Source organism: Trachypithecus francoisi, unplaced genomic scaffold (assembly GCF_009764315.1).
Source record: "Trachypithecus francoisi isolate TF-2019V2 unplaced genomic scaffold, Tfra_2.0 Lachesis_group6, whole genome shotgun sequence".
NCBI lineage: Eukaryota > Metazoa > Chordata > Mammalia > Primates > Cercopithecidae > Trachypithecus > Trachypithecus francoisi.
In genome coordinates this window covers 34,702,603-34,720,200 of record NW_022681471.1, presented here as the reverse complement: position 1 = coordinate 34,720,200, position 17,598 = coordinate 34,702,603, and the positions used below count along the sequence as shown (strand labels likewise).

Sequence of the window (17,598 nt, the reverse complement as noted above, 5' to 3'; positions counted from 1 at the left end):
ATTTGTTTGATTATTTACGCAATCAATATTAAGCTGTCAACAGCTTAAATAATGAGTTATAAGATATTATTTGAAAGTCTCATGGTAACCTCATATCAAAAAACATATATCAGATATATAAAAAATTAACATATACAACCAGAGAAAATTATTTTCACTAAAGGAAGACAGGAGGGAAGGAAAGGAGAAGAAAATACCATGAAACAACCAGAAAACAAATAACAAAATGGCTGGAGTAAGTCTTTACAACATTGAATCTACACAACTAAATTCTACAATCAAAAGATATAGATTGGCTGAATAGTTTTCAAAAACAAGACCCAAACATCTGTTGCCTACAAAGAGTATGCATAACCTGTAGAGATATACTTCGTTCGAAAATAAGGGAATGGAAAAAGATATTCCATGCAAATGGAAACCAAAAAAGAGCAAGGATAGCTATATTTATATCATGAAACATATTTCAAGACAAAAACTATAAAGAGACAAAATGGCATTTTATACTGATAAAGGGGTCAAGTCAGCAAGAGGATATAAAATTATAAATACATATGCACCCAACACTGGAGCACCTAGGCATATAAAGTAAATATTAGACCTAAAGAGAGCGATAGACGCCAATACAATCAGAGCTGGAGACTTCAATAACCCATTTTCAGCATTGAACATATCACCCAGACTGAAAAATCAACTAAGAAACATTGGACTTAATCTGCACTATAGAACAAATGGAACTAATAGAAATTTACAGAACATTTCATCCACCAGCACAGAATACACATTCTTCTCCTCAGCATATGGATCACTCTCAAGGACAGGCCATATGTTGGGTCACAAAACAAGTTTTAAAACATTCAAAAAATTAAGGTTACATCAAGCATCTTCTCTGACCACAATAGAATATAACTAGAAATCAATAACAAGAGAAGTTTTGGAAACTCTCCAAACACATGAAAATTAAAATATATGCTCCTGAATGATCAGTGGGTCAATGAAGAAATTAAGAAGGTGTTCTCTCATGACAGATTTTATAAAAAGAAATTAAGAAGCAAATTCAAAAAATTCTTGAAACAAATGATAATGTAAAAACATACAAAACCTATAAGATACAGTGAAAGCAGTAATAAAAGGAGAGTTTATAGTTATAAGTGCCTACATCAAAAAGATATAAAACTTCTAATAAACAACCTAACAGTGCATCTTAGAGAACTAGAAAAAAAGCAAACCAAACCCAAACTTAGTAGAAGAAAAGAAATCATAAAGATTAGAGCAGAAATAATGACATTGAAATGAAAAAAATACAAAGATCAACGAAATGAAAAGTTGGTTTTTTGAAAAGAGAAACAAAACTGACAAACCCAAAGCCAGAAAGAAAAATGAAGACCCAAATAAAGAAAATCAAAGAAGAAAAAGGAGACATTACAACTGATACTGCAGAAATTCAAAGGATCATTACTGGCTACTATGAGCAAATACATGACAATAAACTGGAAAACTGAGAATAAATTAATACATTTCTAGACATATACAACCTAGTGACATTGACCCATGAAAAAATCCAAAACCTGAACAGACCAATAACAAGTAATGAGATTGAAATTATAATAAAGTGTCTCCCAGCACAGGAAAGTACAGGATCAGATGGTTTCACTGATGAATTTTACCAAACACATTTCCAGAAGAAATAATGCCAAACCTACTCAAACTATTCCAAATAATGGAGGAGGAATGAATACTTCAAAACTCATTCTACAAGGCCAGTATTGTCCTGATACCAAAACCAAACAAAGACACATCACAGAAAGAAAACTATATAGGCCAATATATCTGATGAACATTGATGCAAAAATCCTCCATAAAATATTAGCAAACTGAATTCAACAACACATTAAAAAGACCAGTCATCAAGATCAAATGGGTTTTACCCCAGGGATGCAAGGATGGTTCAACATACATAAATCAATCAATGTGGTATATAATATCAATAAAAGGAAGGACAAAAATCTTATGATCATTTCAATTGATAATCAAATGTATTTGATAAAATCCAACATCACTTCATGATAAAAAGAAAACCCTCAAAAACCCGGGTATACAAGGAATACGCCTCACCACAATAAAGGCTGTTTATGTCAGACCCCTAGCTAGTATCATATTGAATGGGGAAAACTAAAAGACTTTCTTCTAAGATCTGGAACAAAATATGGATGCCCACTTTCACCATTGTTATTCAACATAGTACAGGAAGTCCTAGATAGAGCAACCAGACAAGAGAAAGAAATAAAGGCTTACAAAATGGAAAGGAAGAAATCAAATTATCCTCAATTGCAGATAACATGATCTTATATTTGGAGAAACCTAAAGGCTCCACCCAAAAACTATTAGAACTGATAAATTCAGTAAAGCTGCAAGATACAAAATTAACATAAAAATCAGTAGCATTTCTATATGTCAAAGTGAACAATCTAAAAAAGAAACCAAGAAAGTAATCCCATTTACAATAGCCACATATAAAGGAAAATGCCTAAGAATTAACCAAAGACATTAAAGATCTCTACAATGAAAACTATAAAACACTGATGAAAAAATGAAGAAGACACAACAAAATGGAAAGATATTTCATCTTCATGGATTGGAGAAATCAATATTGCTAAAATGTCCATACTACCTAAGGTCATTTACAGATTCAATGTAATCCCTATCAAAATACCATGATATTCTTCACAGAAATAGAAATAATAATCCTAAAATTAATAAGAACCACAAAAGACCAGAATTACCAAAGTTACCCTGAAGAAAAAAAAAGGAAAACCAGAAGAATCACATTACCTCACCTCAAATTATACTCTAGAGCTACAGTAACCAAAACAGCATGGTGCTGGAATAAGAAAAGACACATAGACCAATGGAACAGAATAGAGAACCCAGAAATAAATCTGTACATCTACAATGAACTCATTTTTTTACAAAGGTGCAAGAATATCCATTAGGGAAAGGACAGTCTTTTCAATAAGTCATGCTGAGAAAACTGGGTATCCATATGTGGAAAAATGAAACTAGACCCCTATCTCTCACCATATACAAAAATCAAAAACTGTGAACTTCTAAAAGAAAACATTGGGGAAAGACTCCAGAACATTGGTCTAGGCAAAGATTTCTTGATCAATACCCAACAAGCACAGACAACCAAGCAAAAATGGACAAATGGGATCACATCGAGTCAAAAAGCTTCTGCAGAGCAAAGAAAACAATCAACAAAATGAAGAGACAACGATAGATGGATAATTTGCATCTATTTTCCCCACATGCAAACCATCCACCTGACAAGTGATTAATAACCAGAATATGTAAGGAGCTCAGCAACTCCATAGAAAAAAATCTAATAATCCAATTAAGAAATGGGCAAAATAGGCTGGGTGTGGTTGCTCACGCCTGTAATCCCAGCACTTTGAGAGGCCAAGGCAGGCAGACCACGAGGTCAGGAGATTGAGATCATCCTGGCTAACATGGTGAAACCCCATCTCTACTAAAAATACAAAACAATTAGCCGGGTGTGGTGGCGGGTGTCTGTAGTCCCAGCTACTGGGGAGGCTGAAGCAGGAGAATGGCGTGAACCCGGGAGGCGGAGCGAGACTCCATCAAAAAAAAGAAAGAAGAAAAAAAAAAAAAAGGAAAGGAAATGGGCAAAATATCTGAATAGACATTTCTCAAAAGAAGACATACATATGGCAAACAGGCCAATAAAAACGTGGCTGATATGATTGATCATCAGAGAAATGCAAATCAAAACTACACTGAGGGCCAGGCATGATGGTTCATGCCTATAATCCCAGCACTTTGGGAGGCTGAGGCTGGTGGATCACTTGAGGTGAGGAGTTTGAGGCCAGCTGGCCAACATGATGAAAACCCATGTCTACTAAAAATACAAAAAAACTTAGCTGGGCGTGGTGGCGCATGCCTGTAATCCCAGCTACTCAGGAAGCTGACAAGAGAATTCCCTGAACCCGGGAGGCAGAGATTGCAGTGAGCTGAGATTGAGCCACTTCACTCCAGCTTGGACAGCAGAGTGAGATTCTGTCTCCAAAAAGTAAAAATAAAAATAAAAACTACACTGAGATATCATCTCATTTCAGTTAAAATGGCTTTTATCCAAAAGAGGCAATAACTAATGCTGGTGAGGATGTGGATAAAAGGAAACCCTTGTCCACTGTTGGTGGAACGTAAATTAGTACCACTACTATGGAGAACAGTTTGGCAATTCCTCAAAAAACTAAAAATAGAGCTACCATATGATCCAGCACTCCCACTGCTAATTACAAACCCCAAAGAAAGAAACTCCATGTATCAAAGAGGTATCTGTAATCCCATGTTTATTGAAGCACTATTCAATAGCCAAGATTGGAAGCAATGTAAGTGTCCATCAACAGATGAATGGATAAAGAAAATGCAGTACATATACACAGTGGAGTACTATTTAACTACAAAAAGAATGTGGTCTTGTCAATTGCAACAACATGGATGGAACTGGAGGACATTGTGTTAAGTGAAATAAGCCAGACACAGAAAGACAAACTTCACATGTTCTCACTCATTTGTGGGAGCTAAAAATTAAAATGATTGAACTCATGGAGACAGATGGTAGAATGATGGCTAGCAGAGGCTGGGAAGGGTAGTTGGGTAGGGAGGAGTGGGGATGGTTAATGGGTACAAAACTACAGTTAGATAGAATAAATAAGATCCACTATTTAATAGCACACAGGAGCAACTATAGTTAATAACAACTTAATTGTACATTTTAAAATAACGTAAAGAGTATAATTAGATTGTTTGTAACTCAAAGGATAAATGCTTAAGGGGATGGACACCCCATTCTCCATGATGTGCTTATTTCCCATTGCATGTCTGTATCTAAACAGCTCATGTATCCCATAAATATATATACCTACTATGTGCCCATAAAAATTATAAATAAATAAAAAGCCAAAAATGAGTATATTCACCATGAGAAGGTGGAATCCCAAAGAAATGGAAGAAGACAAACTAGTAAGGAAAACAGAGAGAATGGTAGGAGGAAAACTATGAGAATTGTGAGATAAAAGCTAAAAAAGAAGAGTAGTTCAAGAGCATTCAACAAATTCAAGACCAAGTAAGATACACCTACTTGATTTAACAATTATGAGTGGTGACCTTTACCAAGAGCAGTTTCAATATCAGTGGGGAGAACCTTACTGCAGTGACTTGAAAAATAAAACAGAAATAAATAAATTATTTCAAGATCTTGTGAGAAACACAAACATAGCAGGTAATTACTCTGGGGTAAAGATGGCCTTTCAAACAAGTAAGACAACAGGGGGGATGATTGAATAAGTGATTTCAGGACAACTGGGTAGCCATTTGGTTGTGTTTATTTTTTAAAAAAGCAGAGGTTATCCACTATTTCACTTGTGCCCTGAAATACATTCCAGAAGGACCAAAATTTAGAGGTAACAAAATGAAGCTGAAAGAGTACGAAGAGAAAACCTAAGTGAAATTATTTCTAATCATGCAGTGAAGAAGGCAAGCAGCACCTGAATATCAGAAATCATAACATACTATTCAATCTGATCATAGAAAAAAATTAAAACTCTGTACTTCAAATATGCCAAGGCCCTCAGGCAACTGATAAACTAGGAAAAATAATTCATAACACACATGACAGGCAACAAAGGGCTAATAATTTTAACTTACACAAAATTAGTGAAAACAATAAAATATAATCGTAAGGTAAGGAAATAATATAAGCAAGAAGCACATAAAGACAATATTAGGGTGGTGCGAAAGTTATTGCGGTTTTTGCATTAAAACTGCAATTACTGTTTAATGACATAAACCGCAATTACTTTTGCACCAACCATAATAGAAATAAGAAACAAATAAATGCTATTTTAATTAAGGCACTGTTTTCACCTATGAATTCACACACATGTGTATGCACATGCACAACACATAAAGCCTGTTTATAGCCTTTATTTGTGAGAAGGAATATGAGATGGGAGGGAGGGAGTTTACTTTTCATCCTGTACTTTTTTGCTCAATCTATTTTGAAATAAAAATATAAAAGGTATCTGGTAAAAAGAGTAAGGAGAGGCCATGGGCTAGAAGGGAAACCAAGAAGGTGTGGTAACCCAGAAGACAAAATAAGGTGTTATATGAAGAAAAGAGTAAGTAAGTGTGTCAGATGCTGCTGAGAGATTAAGGAAGTAAGAAGTGACAACTTAGTGTAGTAACACAGAGACAACTGGAGACCTTGTTAAGACTGGGTTGTGTGGAGTGATGGAGATGAGCTGATTAGTGTGAGTTTAAGAATTAGGAAGGGAGAGAGAAAACAAGTACACACAACTCTTACAAGGAGTGTTCCTTTAATAGAGAGTAGAGAAATGGGTGGCAGTTGGATGAGACATAATGCACAAGTAGTTAATGTTTGTTTTATTTTGTTTTCATAATGGGAGATACTAGAGCAGGTAAATCTGAATAGCATTACATTAGACAAAAATGTAAACTGAAGAAGTTCAAGTACACACATGTACACACATATACATATACATACACACACACACACACATACACATACACACAGATATAGAAAAAGGACAAAAATAATAGTGGAAATGATAAATACCAAAATTTGGACAGTAGTTCCCCCAGGAGAGGAAAGTAGGAAAATGTAATTGTGGAAGGATGCTCTAGGAGCTTCACCTGTATCTTTTTTGTTGAGGATCTAAAACAAAAATGGCAAAATTTTGAGGTTTTACACAGCTACATGGCGGCTACATGGGCAACTGTTATATTGTACTTTTCTGCATGTTTGGAATTTTCTAATAAAGAATAAACAAAAAGTAGAAAATATTATTTCTGCCCTAAAGTCGGGACTATGTAGGTGAGCAGACAGGATATGATATAGAAAGGCCAACATATTTTTTAAGAGCTTTCAAAGAAATAAAACCAGACAGAACAAAAATATAACCAGACAAGTGTTGTAATTAAAAATGCACACTTTCCCCTGGCCATGACACCCTCATGAATAAAAGGGAAACTAATCATTACTCAGAGCACATACCTGCCAACGACCTAATTGTAGTTTTGCCCTTAAAATATTCAATATAGCTCACCAGAAATAAAACTGACAAAACTGCTTATGGTAGTTAAGATATCTTGCATAAGTTCAAGCAATTTTATTATAAGTATTTAAGTAATTCACAAATCTAATATTTCTCAAGCACCTATCTTAGATAATATTTCAAATAAAGATTCCAGTTTATGACCTAGCGTTTAATTAAAACCCACTGTATCATTCTTTCCTACTCTGTCCAAAAACCAATAGCTTTAAAATAATCAGATTTGAGATATCCTTAGCCAATTTCACACTACATAAGGTAAGTCTCACTTATGAATTAAACTGATGCTATATAAAAAAGAATTTTAGGAGTTTCTCTAGCACTCTGTCTTCAAATAAAATTTTGATAAGTACTGTGGTAAGAAAAGAAAGCTGACAGAAAGGATTAGTGAAAAATGCTAAACACGACAAAATCAAAAAACTGCAAAATCTACAAAAACTGCACATAATTGCACTCCTCTAAATTAAGTTATATATAGCAGCATCACAAAAATTCAAACTCATCTTGAAAATGCAAAATCTGAAGTTTAACTAACAGAATTGTGTTCTTTAAAAAATAGTTTGATAGACAAAAGTTGATTTTTTTTAAAGGTCCCAGAGTGTTAGATCATAGAATCATTTAGCTTATACTCCCCTCCCACCTGTGGCACTAAAGAGGTCTTATCCTAAAATACCTGAGCACTAACTGTTACATTGGGTGGTGATTTTTCACTACAGCAAATCTAAAAATTGATAGGTCTATCTGGTATGCTCCCACATACGCACCCCTAACAAATAACAGTTGCACTATACTAAAGGTTGCAGCTAAAGCCTATTTCAGAACACTCATTTTAAGTACATGATCAGCCTGCCTGGTTTCCCCTTGACCAGCATCTTATGCTACAACTAGGGGGTCCAGAGAGGTATGTTCACAGCTACTTTTAGGTCTAAACTCCTACCAAAAAGACTGGATTCCCATGTTTCTTAAGTTTCTCCCTTTTCCTGGCCAAGTGCCAGAGTGGCTGACACACTCTTCTCAACAATTTCAGCTTCCCTGCTATAGTCACTAAAGCAATCTGCCCATGTCACCACCATGCGGTCACTATCACTGTACTTTCTGTCAGCTATAGGTATACACCATACACCATGCAGTTCCACTGCTTAGTATCATTCCTCCTGTCTTTTCTTTATTTTTCCTTTTTTTTTTTTCTTTTTAGATAGGAGAGCTTCACTATATTGCTCAGGTTTGTCTCAAAAACTCTTGGCCTCAAGCAATCTTCCTGTCTCGGCCTCCCAAAGTGTTGGGATTATGGGCATGAGCCACCACACCTGGCCTCCTTTCCTGACAAGATCCCCTGGTAGTCCCTTCTCAAGTTGTCATTCATAATAGGCTTTAGGAATGCCTTTGAGGTATATTGTTGGCTCATGGTATCATTTGACTCATCATTGCAATTGGCTTTTTTGCCAATATTGAAAGTATTATCCTTCTATTAATGCAATTCTATATGATTTTCTAATGGTTGTGACCCTCATATTGCAAAGACTGAACTTTATCTTACAAACATTCATTAAGTATCAAATGCCAGGCTTAGGCTTACCTGCCTTTATTTCTTGCAATTTCATCATGTTACAATTCTTACTTATCTATAGGAGTGATCTTACTTTGAATCAGATTTCCCTCTGTCAGCCACTAAAATCCTCACCCTAAATTGTATACTTAATTTCTTTCTTTCTTTCTTTACTTCTCTCTCTCTCTCTCTCTCTCTCTCTGATTTACTTTTTCCTTATTCACCTAATTAAGGAATTAAGAAATTAAGGAATAATTCATGTCTCATCATTCCCCTCCCATCTTACCCATGGATGATAGCGATGTGTCTCAGCCTATTCAGTTAGTGCTCATTCTATGTAATCCATTGAGCCCTGATACACACACATCTTGCGATTTTTTTTTAAAAAGTGAGAAATGAAAATATAAGCAAGACAGCATAAAATTATTATTTACATGAGTGGTCTCCAAACTTGAGCATACATCAGAGTTTGGAGACATGTGAAGCACAAATTGCTGTAAAGAGTTTCTCCTTCAGTTCGTGTGGGATCGGTCTACAGAATTTGCATTGCTAACAAGTTCCTGAGGAATGTTGCTGCTGCAGGATCATAAATGATTGTCTAAAAATTAATGATTTATAGATAACATAAGGTTTATGGAAAATGCAAAAGAATCAACTGAAAAACTAGCACAATGAGAGGCCCATTACAAGAATATCAGGTCCATGAAAACAAAGATTTCTTACATTCCACCAATATCTTATTCTAAAATTACTGGAAAAAAATATCACCTACCTGAGAGCAGCAAAGTTTGTAAAAAAAAAAAAAAAAAAAAACTTACAAATATGCTTTAAAAGATGCATGAAAGACATATGAAAAATCAAACTTGTGGCTGGGCACAGTAGCTCACACCTGTAATCCCAGCACTTTGGGAGGCTGAGGCGGGTGGATCACGAGGTCAGGAGATGGAGACCATCCTGGCTAACACGGTGAAACCCCGTATCTACTAAAAATACAAAAAAATTAGCCAGGTGTGGTGACAGGCGCCTGTAGTCCCAGCTACTTGGGAGGCTGAGGCAGGAAAATGGTGTGAACCCGGGAGGCAGAGCTTGCAGTGAGCCGAGATCGCGCCACTGCACTCCATCCTGGGCAACAGAGCGAAACTCTGTCTCATAAATAAATAAATACAAAAATAAAATTTTACTGAAGCACATAAAAGAATAAATGACCCGGAATAAATGGAAACACATGCGCTCACGCGAACATACACACACACACACACCATATCTAGGAACAGACAAACTCAAAATCATAAAGATGCAAACTTCCCTCAAATTTAATATATAAATTCAATATAATTTCAATCAAATTCCCAAAAGAGTCAGATTTTTTGTGGAGAAGGTGGATATTTTGTACAATGAATCTATAGTTGATTGGGAGAACTGAACACATAAAAATTGTCCAATAAGCTTAAAAAAGAAAAATAAGCCATAAACATACTTACAACAGGGTGGTTGGGGAGGCAGAGGCAAGAAAACTTTTTCCAGTGGATATTAAAATGTAGTAAAAGCAATATAGTAACTATTACAGTGTGGTACTAGTGTGGGAACAGACAGAGGAATGAACAGAACAGAATCTAAAAATAGATCAAAATACATATGGTTATTAACTATATCATGAATATGGCAGTTGAAATCAGTAGGAAGACAAAACTTCTCAAAAAACACTTTAGGGGAAACTGGCTATGCTAGGGAGAGGAGATTAAAATCCTATCTATACCATATGTTCCAGATAGATTAAATATTGAAATATGAAAAAGTAAAATTGTAAAAGTAGTAGAGGCCGGGCACAGTGGCTCACGCCTGTAATCCCAGCACTTTGGGAGACCGAGGTGGGCAGATCACGAGGTCAGGAGTTTGAGACCAGCCTGGCCAACATGGTGAAACCCTGTCTCTGCTTTAACAAAAAAAAAAAAAAAAAAATACAAAAAATTAGCTGGGCCTGTTGGCGTGCACCTGTAATCCCAGCTACTCAGGAGGCTGAGGGAGGAGAATTGCTTGAACCTAGGAGGTGGACGTTGCAGTGACCCAAGATCGCACCACTGCACTCCAGTCAGGGCGACAGAGCAAGACGCCATCTCAAGAAAAAAAAACAAAAACAAAAACAAAAACAAAAAACTAGTAGAAGATAGAGGAGAATTTATTTTTTTAAGTTTTTTAATGAGTCACAAAATCTTTCTAAGGGCTGACACAAAACTTAGAGACCATAAAGAAAATAATTTTTAAGTTTGTTGGTTAAAAAAAGTTGCAATTCTATATGGTACAAAATGCCATAAACATAATTAACAAAAGGCAGGAGGGTGTGAGGTTGGAAGCAAGGAGATCTGCAACATAGGCAAAGGTTTAATATTCATCATACATAAAACAGTCTAAAAACATAATGAAACAAAGGTGAGCAGCCCTGTGAGCAAATATTTCAACAAGCCTTTCACAGAAGAATGGCAACAAAAAGAATAAGCATAAGAAAAGATGTCCAACTCAATTTGTGTGTGTGTGTGTGTGTGTGTGTGAGAGAGAGAGAGAGAGAGAGAGGCGAGAGAGAGAGAGAGCGAGAGAGAGAGAGAGCGAGAGAGAGAGCGAGAGAGAGAGAGAGAGAGAGAGAAACCAAGAGAAAATCTGAAACCATAGAACATAAAACACCTCTCAGGGTCCTAGTTACCATGTAAAATCCTATTTCTCCCACAATAAATTATAAACAAGAAAAAGACAATGAAGGAGAAAGAAGAAAAACGCTTACAAAAGATTTTAAGTGGAAATCTATAGATAAATTGAGGGAAGATAAAAAACTGTTGATTATTTTATAGGGAAAATTAAGTGGCTTCATGTATTAAGTGGCTTTCAATTTGGGATGAGTTTAAGCAAGCAGGTGCAAGTTGTTTCTTTTTTTCTTCATCTCCATGCTAACAAGCTATAATTCAATTTGTCCTCCATGTTCCAAAGGGTAAAATTCTTAAGTGCTTTTATATTACAGTAACCACCTTATCAGAAAGCTGTTTATCCAAGCAAAATGAGATTCACAAACTATCTTAAAACAAAAATGCCTATATCTCTAATATAACAAAATATGATTAAGTTCCAAGTAACTCTTCAAATCTAGATGCAAGCAGCATTTTTATAACATGACATTCTTCTAGTATAGTAAGAGAAAAACACATGATTTTGCTTTCTTTGTACAAGAGGTCTTTAAGCTGAAGGATTCTGGTTTTTGAGTGAATCTATAGCTGAAATCTAAAGTCCGTGCTCTAAACACTAAGCAACGTCTAAATAACAACAAGAAGACAAAAAAGTATTTCTTCAGCAATGATAAGTTTATTATCGCATTTCTTAAAAAATAAGTATTAATCATTTGCTGAAATGACATAGACTAATATGAATTAAGAACCCTCTTTAAGGTCCACTACGATTTATATATCACAGTCAGTCTTAGAAATATTGTGAGTACTGTATTAAATTATAAACTGTCTCCTTAAGAGTTTATCATATTCCTCAATATTACATTAAAAAGACAAAGCATTTCCTTCTAAATAGATACAACACTGTTTAACATCCTATTCAATCAAAAGCCACAAGTCAATTAAATGTAAAACAATTAAAACCTCATAAAATTCATATAGTCAATTTACTAAAATTTTAAATCTTTTTAATAAGTGATTTTCAAATATGGTAAAAAAAAAAAAAAAAAAAAAACTGGCAAATCACCAGTCAGAACTCCTTAGAAAGCAGCATTTCAGATACAAATATTTCCAGCAGAATCACCATGTTACCAAATTAGGTCACTCTACTTTTACTGTGCAAGGGATTCAAGGGAGTACAGCATGCAGGTCTGGATAAAGGTAACAGTTTTTCTGGATCCATAACAAATATTTTTAGCAAATTTAAGAAAATAACAGAAGGCATAAAGGGAAGTGTAGGTAGCTCTATCTTTTCTACAATCTTCATAGCCACAGTAGAAGCCACCTTATGGAACACATTCAGACCCACGGTTCAACAATAGATAAAACAAGTTAAAGTAGGATATGGTTTACTTTATCATTTGATATAGAACTAAGGTTTTTGCTTTGCACAAATGCCTGTTAATTAAATCTTGGCATGGCATCTTATTTCACAAATTAACCTCACTACCATGATGAATGCATGAACTGTCACTTACAGATTTGGTTTCTTTAAAACAGATATAGAATATAAAGACACTTGCAAAACAACCTGAATTAAGAATCTTTAGGACTTTTTACAATTTCCTCCAAATCTTCTATAACCACAGGGCCAAAACTAATGTAAAATAAGTGAGGGTCTCATCTCAACCACAGAAATTTAAGGAGTTGAAAAAAAATGCAGTAATAAAGATGAATATGCTGGCATAGTGGCTCATATCTGAAATCCCAGCAACTCAGGAGGCTGAGGCAGGAGGATTACTTGAGCCCAGGAGTTTGAGACCAGCCTGGCCAACACAGCAAGACCCTCAGCTCTAAGAAGAAAGATGAATAATAATTTAATGTAATATTTTTTTAAATCTACAACCAACACTATACTTGATGATAAAACATTAGATGCTTGCCCCCTAAAATCAGGAACAAAACAAGGATGTCTGCTCTCACTGCCTCTATTCAACATTGTGCTAGAAGCTCTAGCCAGGGCAATTAGCCAAGAAAAGGAAATGAAATTCATCTTGGAAAACTCAGGGAAATACTTTTTTCAAAGAAAAAAAGGCATCCATATTGGAAAGGAGGAAATAAAACTATTTTTACTTTATTTTTTTAGAGCAGATGACATGAGCTTGTATGTAGAAAATCCTACAGAATTGATGGAAGACTATTAGAACTAAAAAAATGAGTCCAGCAAAGTTGTGGGATACAAGATCAATATACAGAAAAATAAATTTTATTTCTATACATGTGCAATAAATAATCTGAAAATGAAATTTAAAACAATTCCATCAATATAAACATAAAATACTCAGAAACAATTTTAACAGAGAAAGTACAAAATTTATATTCTGAGAACTATAAAACATTGCTGAAAAACAAAATAAGATCTAAATAAATGGGAAAACATACCATGTTCATGGATTGGAAGCCTTGATATTGTTAAGATGGTAATACTCCCCAGAGTGACCTGCAGATTTAACACAATCCTCATCAGACTCTCAACTGACTTATTTGTAGAAACTGACTAGCTAATTATAAAAGTCATATTTAAGTACTCAAAAGCCACATGTAGCTAGTGGCTATTGTATTGGACAGCAAAGCCTTAGCTGTCCTGGGTAAAAAAAAAAAAAATTACCTTTTTACCCTTTCAATTAATTTACAGTAGATAATATACTTATAAAATAATTATTTATATTAAATTCTCTTTGTTCAATAACTCATGTGATTTCTTTCTCTTGATTAGACCCTGGTTGATACATTTATTCAGGTAGTTAATTATCAAGGCAGCATGGTAATAGGCCTGTAGAAGCTTAATGACATAGGTTCAGTTGTCACTTTCTAGCTGCACAAGCAAATTACTTCATTTCATTAATTTTCAGAATATTACTAGGTAAAAACGGGGAGCCAATACCCACTTCCTCAAGTTTGTTGTGAGAATATATGAACAGCTGACATATAATAGGTGTTCAATATATTTTACTTTTTTATTCATTTCTTTATTATCAGCCTCCAAGCACTTAAATGTATCTATCTCAGCTACAGCCTCCCAGAATATTTCTTCCCCTGTCAAAACCACACTGTATTTTGTCCCTTTCCTTGGGACTTTTTTTTCACCAAAGGTTTATCTTTAAGTGTAATCACTGCAGAACAAGCCTGGAGGACTCACACTTCCCAATTTCAAAACTGACTATAAAGCAGTGGTAATCAAAACAGTGTGGTGTTGGCACAAGGATAGATCAATGGAACAGAATCGAGAGTCCAGGAATAAAGCCATGTGTCTACAGTTAACTATTTTCCATAAGTGTTTCAAGATTGTTCAATGAGGAGAGGAAAGTCTCTTCAACATATGGTGCTGGCACAACTGGATAGTCACATGCAAAAGAATGAGGTATACACCATATACATATACATTTGTATATACTATATACAAATCTTAACTAAAATGGATCAAAAATCTGTTACAGCTAAAACTCTCAGATAAAAATAAATTTTTATGACCTCGCATTTGACAAAGAATTTTTAGACATGACACCAAAAGCATGAGCAACAATAGATAATTTGGACTTAATCAAAATGTAAAACTTGTGCATCACTGGATATTACCAAAAATGTGAAAAATCGGCTGGGCTTGGTGGCTCACGTCTGTAATCCCAGCACTTTGGGAGGCCGAGGCGGGTGGATCACGACATCAGGAGAGCAAGACCATCCTGGCTAACACAGTGAAACCCCACCTCTACTAAAAATACAAAAAAAAAAAAAATTAGCCAGGTGTGGTGGGGGGTACCTGTAGTCCCAACCACTCAGGAGGCTGAGGCAGGAGAATGGCATGAACCCGGGAGGCAGAGTTTGCAATGAGGCGAGATTGTGCCACTGCACTCCAGCCTGAACAACAGAGCGAGACTCCATCTCAAAAAAAAAAAAAAGTGAAAACTCCTACCGAATAGGAGAAAATATTTGCAAATCATATACCTGACAATAAATTATATGTAAGGATATACAGCAACAACAGCAATTTAAAACTGGACAGCTTCCTTTAGGCCCAAACAGTCATCTTCCAGTAATCTTCCAAAATGATGAATACAAAGAGAAAGAGAGGCACTGGTACACATTTTCTAGGCTTTTTAGAAAACATGAAGTTGTCCAATGTCAAAATAGCCAGAAATGATGACGCCAGGAATCTAACCCAGAACTGTCTGATTTTAAAGCCTCTCCATTACATACTGTTACCAACTTAGCCCTTTAAATTGTGATGTCAGCCCACTGTTTCTCATACTGATATCAATAATTGCAGCTCAAAGTCAACAGTCTATTAACAGTTTTGATTTGTCTTCTAAACATGAAACTACAGAGTAATACCTCCAGAAATCCCTTCCCCTACTCCCCCATCATTTTTATTTCTCTTAAACAAAAAGTATACCACACTAATTTAGTGCTCTGTCTTTATCAGCTTCCACCTTCCTATTACGCTCTCTTTTATTTCATTCTACAGCTCCTCTCAGAGTTCCTAAACACCAAGTACTTTAATAGTTCTCTACTCTTAAATCCATGGCCAGTGTCTCGATCTTTCAAAAAAATTATAATCCTTTGCTATCGTGATGAGGTATTACTTCTTCTGGGTCAATAACTACAGTTCAGTTATGCAAGGTGCCCAAACGAATGCTGGTCATGAATTTATCACCCAAAATATTTGTTGACCTTTCCTTTTAAACAGGATAAATTAAAGCACAATTTCTTTCATTAAGGCAGAAAGAATTTTACTTTCCAATAATAATCAATTACAAAATGTCACTAAAACAATCTACTGGAAAAGTACCTGAACTTCTGACTATTAAGCCAAACTATCCCTTTTAATAGACAGAATGAAAATTAACAGTATTTTATAATATAATATCTAGAATGAACCAATTTTGCAGTAACTTCATCTATTCATAAGACAGTAAAGAAACAAGTAAAAAAGAGGCCTCAGAGACAGAATAGATATCACAAAGCTCAAGCACAAATGCACATTCATGTTAGTAACTGACACACCCCTTAGTCCTTCATGTACAATTCTAAACCTCTTTGGCCAACTGGTTTGATCATGCAAAAAATCAGAAGAAGGAGAGAAGGAGCTGAAGGAAGGCACACTGAGGCATGACATAGAAGAAAATGCAAAAGCTGTTCAAGGAACGTAAGAAGAGTACAACAATCTGGGATCATATATCGTAGAAGTAAATAGTTCAAGTCTCAACAGATCCTACAGCATCTCTAAAACAATTTACTGTAAGAGCTGTAATGACAGCCATGAGTCAGCAGGAAAAAATTTAACCAAAGTATTGGAAATGAAGAATACATTGATGTTAAGGAGATAAAAATCAGTTGTAAATAAAAATACAATAAAACAAAATTCTGGAACAGTTCACCTCCTAAGCATTTAAGAAATCTGAAGTTTTAACTGTTATGAGCAGCATCTTCACTTTTCTTCTCATGCTGTTTTCACTACAAATATAGCAAATTCCCTAAAGTTACATCAATCATCTTAACCCTGCTATCAATGTATAAGGGAGCACAGTTCATGATGACATCCATTTTAAGCGATTTGGGGGCTTACAAGGAAATTTCACTCTATATCACTACAGAAACATATTTTTAATGAAGAAAATGCATTTCAGAGACACAAACTTTATCTAAACCTTCAATACCAGTAGTACAAATAATACAGCAGAGTATAACTTCTTTTCCAAGCATCAGGACACGCACACACACCCCCAACTTGCCTCCAGGTAAAGTGTGCTTCGGGTTCTTGGTCCTACCAATTAAATGCTCCAAACTCTCTCTCGGGGCTACACTGACCTACAATATACTAGATGATGACACTTCTATTCTCAGGGAAGAGACATTATACTATAATGGTTAAGAGCATGGACCCTGCAATTAAGCTATCATGGTGTTCAATTCTAGCTCTACCACTGAAATGTGTTACCGTGAGCACGTAACTACTGTCTGTAAAACAGAGACAGAGACAGCATCTAGCACTTAGCATTACTCGTAAATGTTGGTAATATGTAATATAGCACATCTACAAAGAATCAGGCACTGTGCAGAACATTAGGAATATAAAGATGAACGGGGAACAGTCACCACATTCAAAGAGCTCAGTCTCATGGAGAAAACAGACATAACGGAGCATATAAATGCTATGAATGAAGGTATGTGTGCTATGGCACTATGGAATACA

The 17,598-nt window shown here is 35.3% G+C and overlaps 1 protein-coding gene across 3 annotated transcripts in view; it reads right to left on the bottom strand.

Moving 5' to 3' along the window:
* KLHL13 (kelch like family member 13) overlaps window positions 1–17,598 on the bottom strand; it is a 215,659-nt gene that overhangs the window by 137,150 nt on the left and 60,911 nt on the right. The window contains exon 2 of one of the 3 annotated variants that reach the window (XM_033201329.1): window positions 13,791–13,848. The exons of the other annotated variants lie outside the window; for them this stretch is intronic. Coding sequence (XP_033057220.1) covers window positions 13,791–13,799 — 9 coding nt within the window. The 5' untranslated portion in view covers window positions 13,800–13,848. The remainder of the gene's footprint in view (window positions 1–13,790; window positions 13,849–17,598) is intronic. 3 annotated transcript variants of the gene reach the window in all.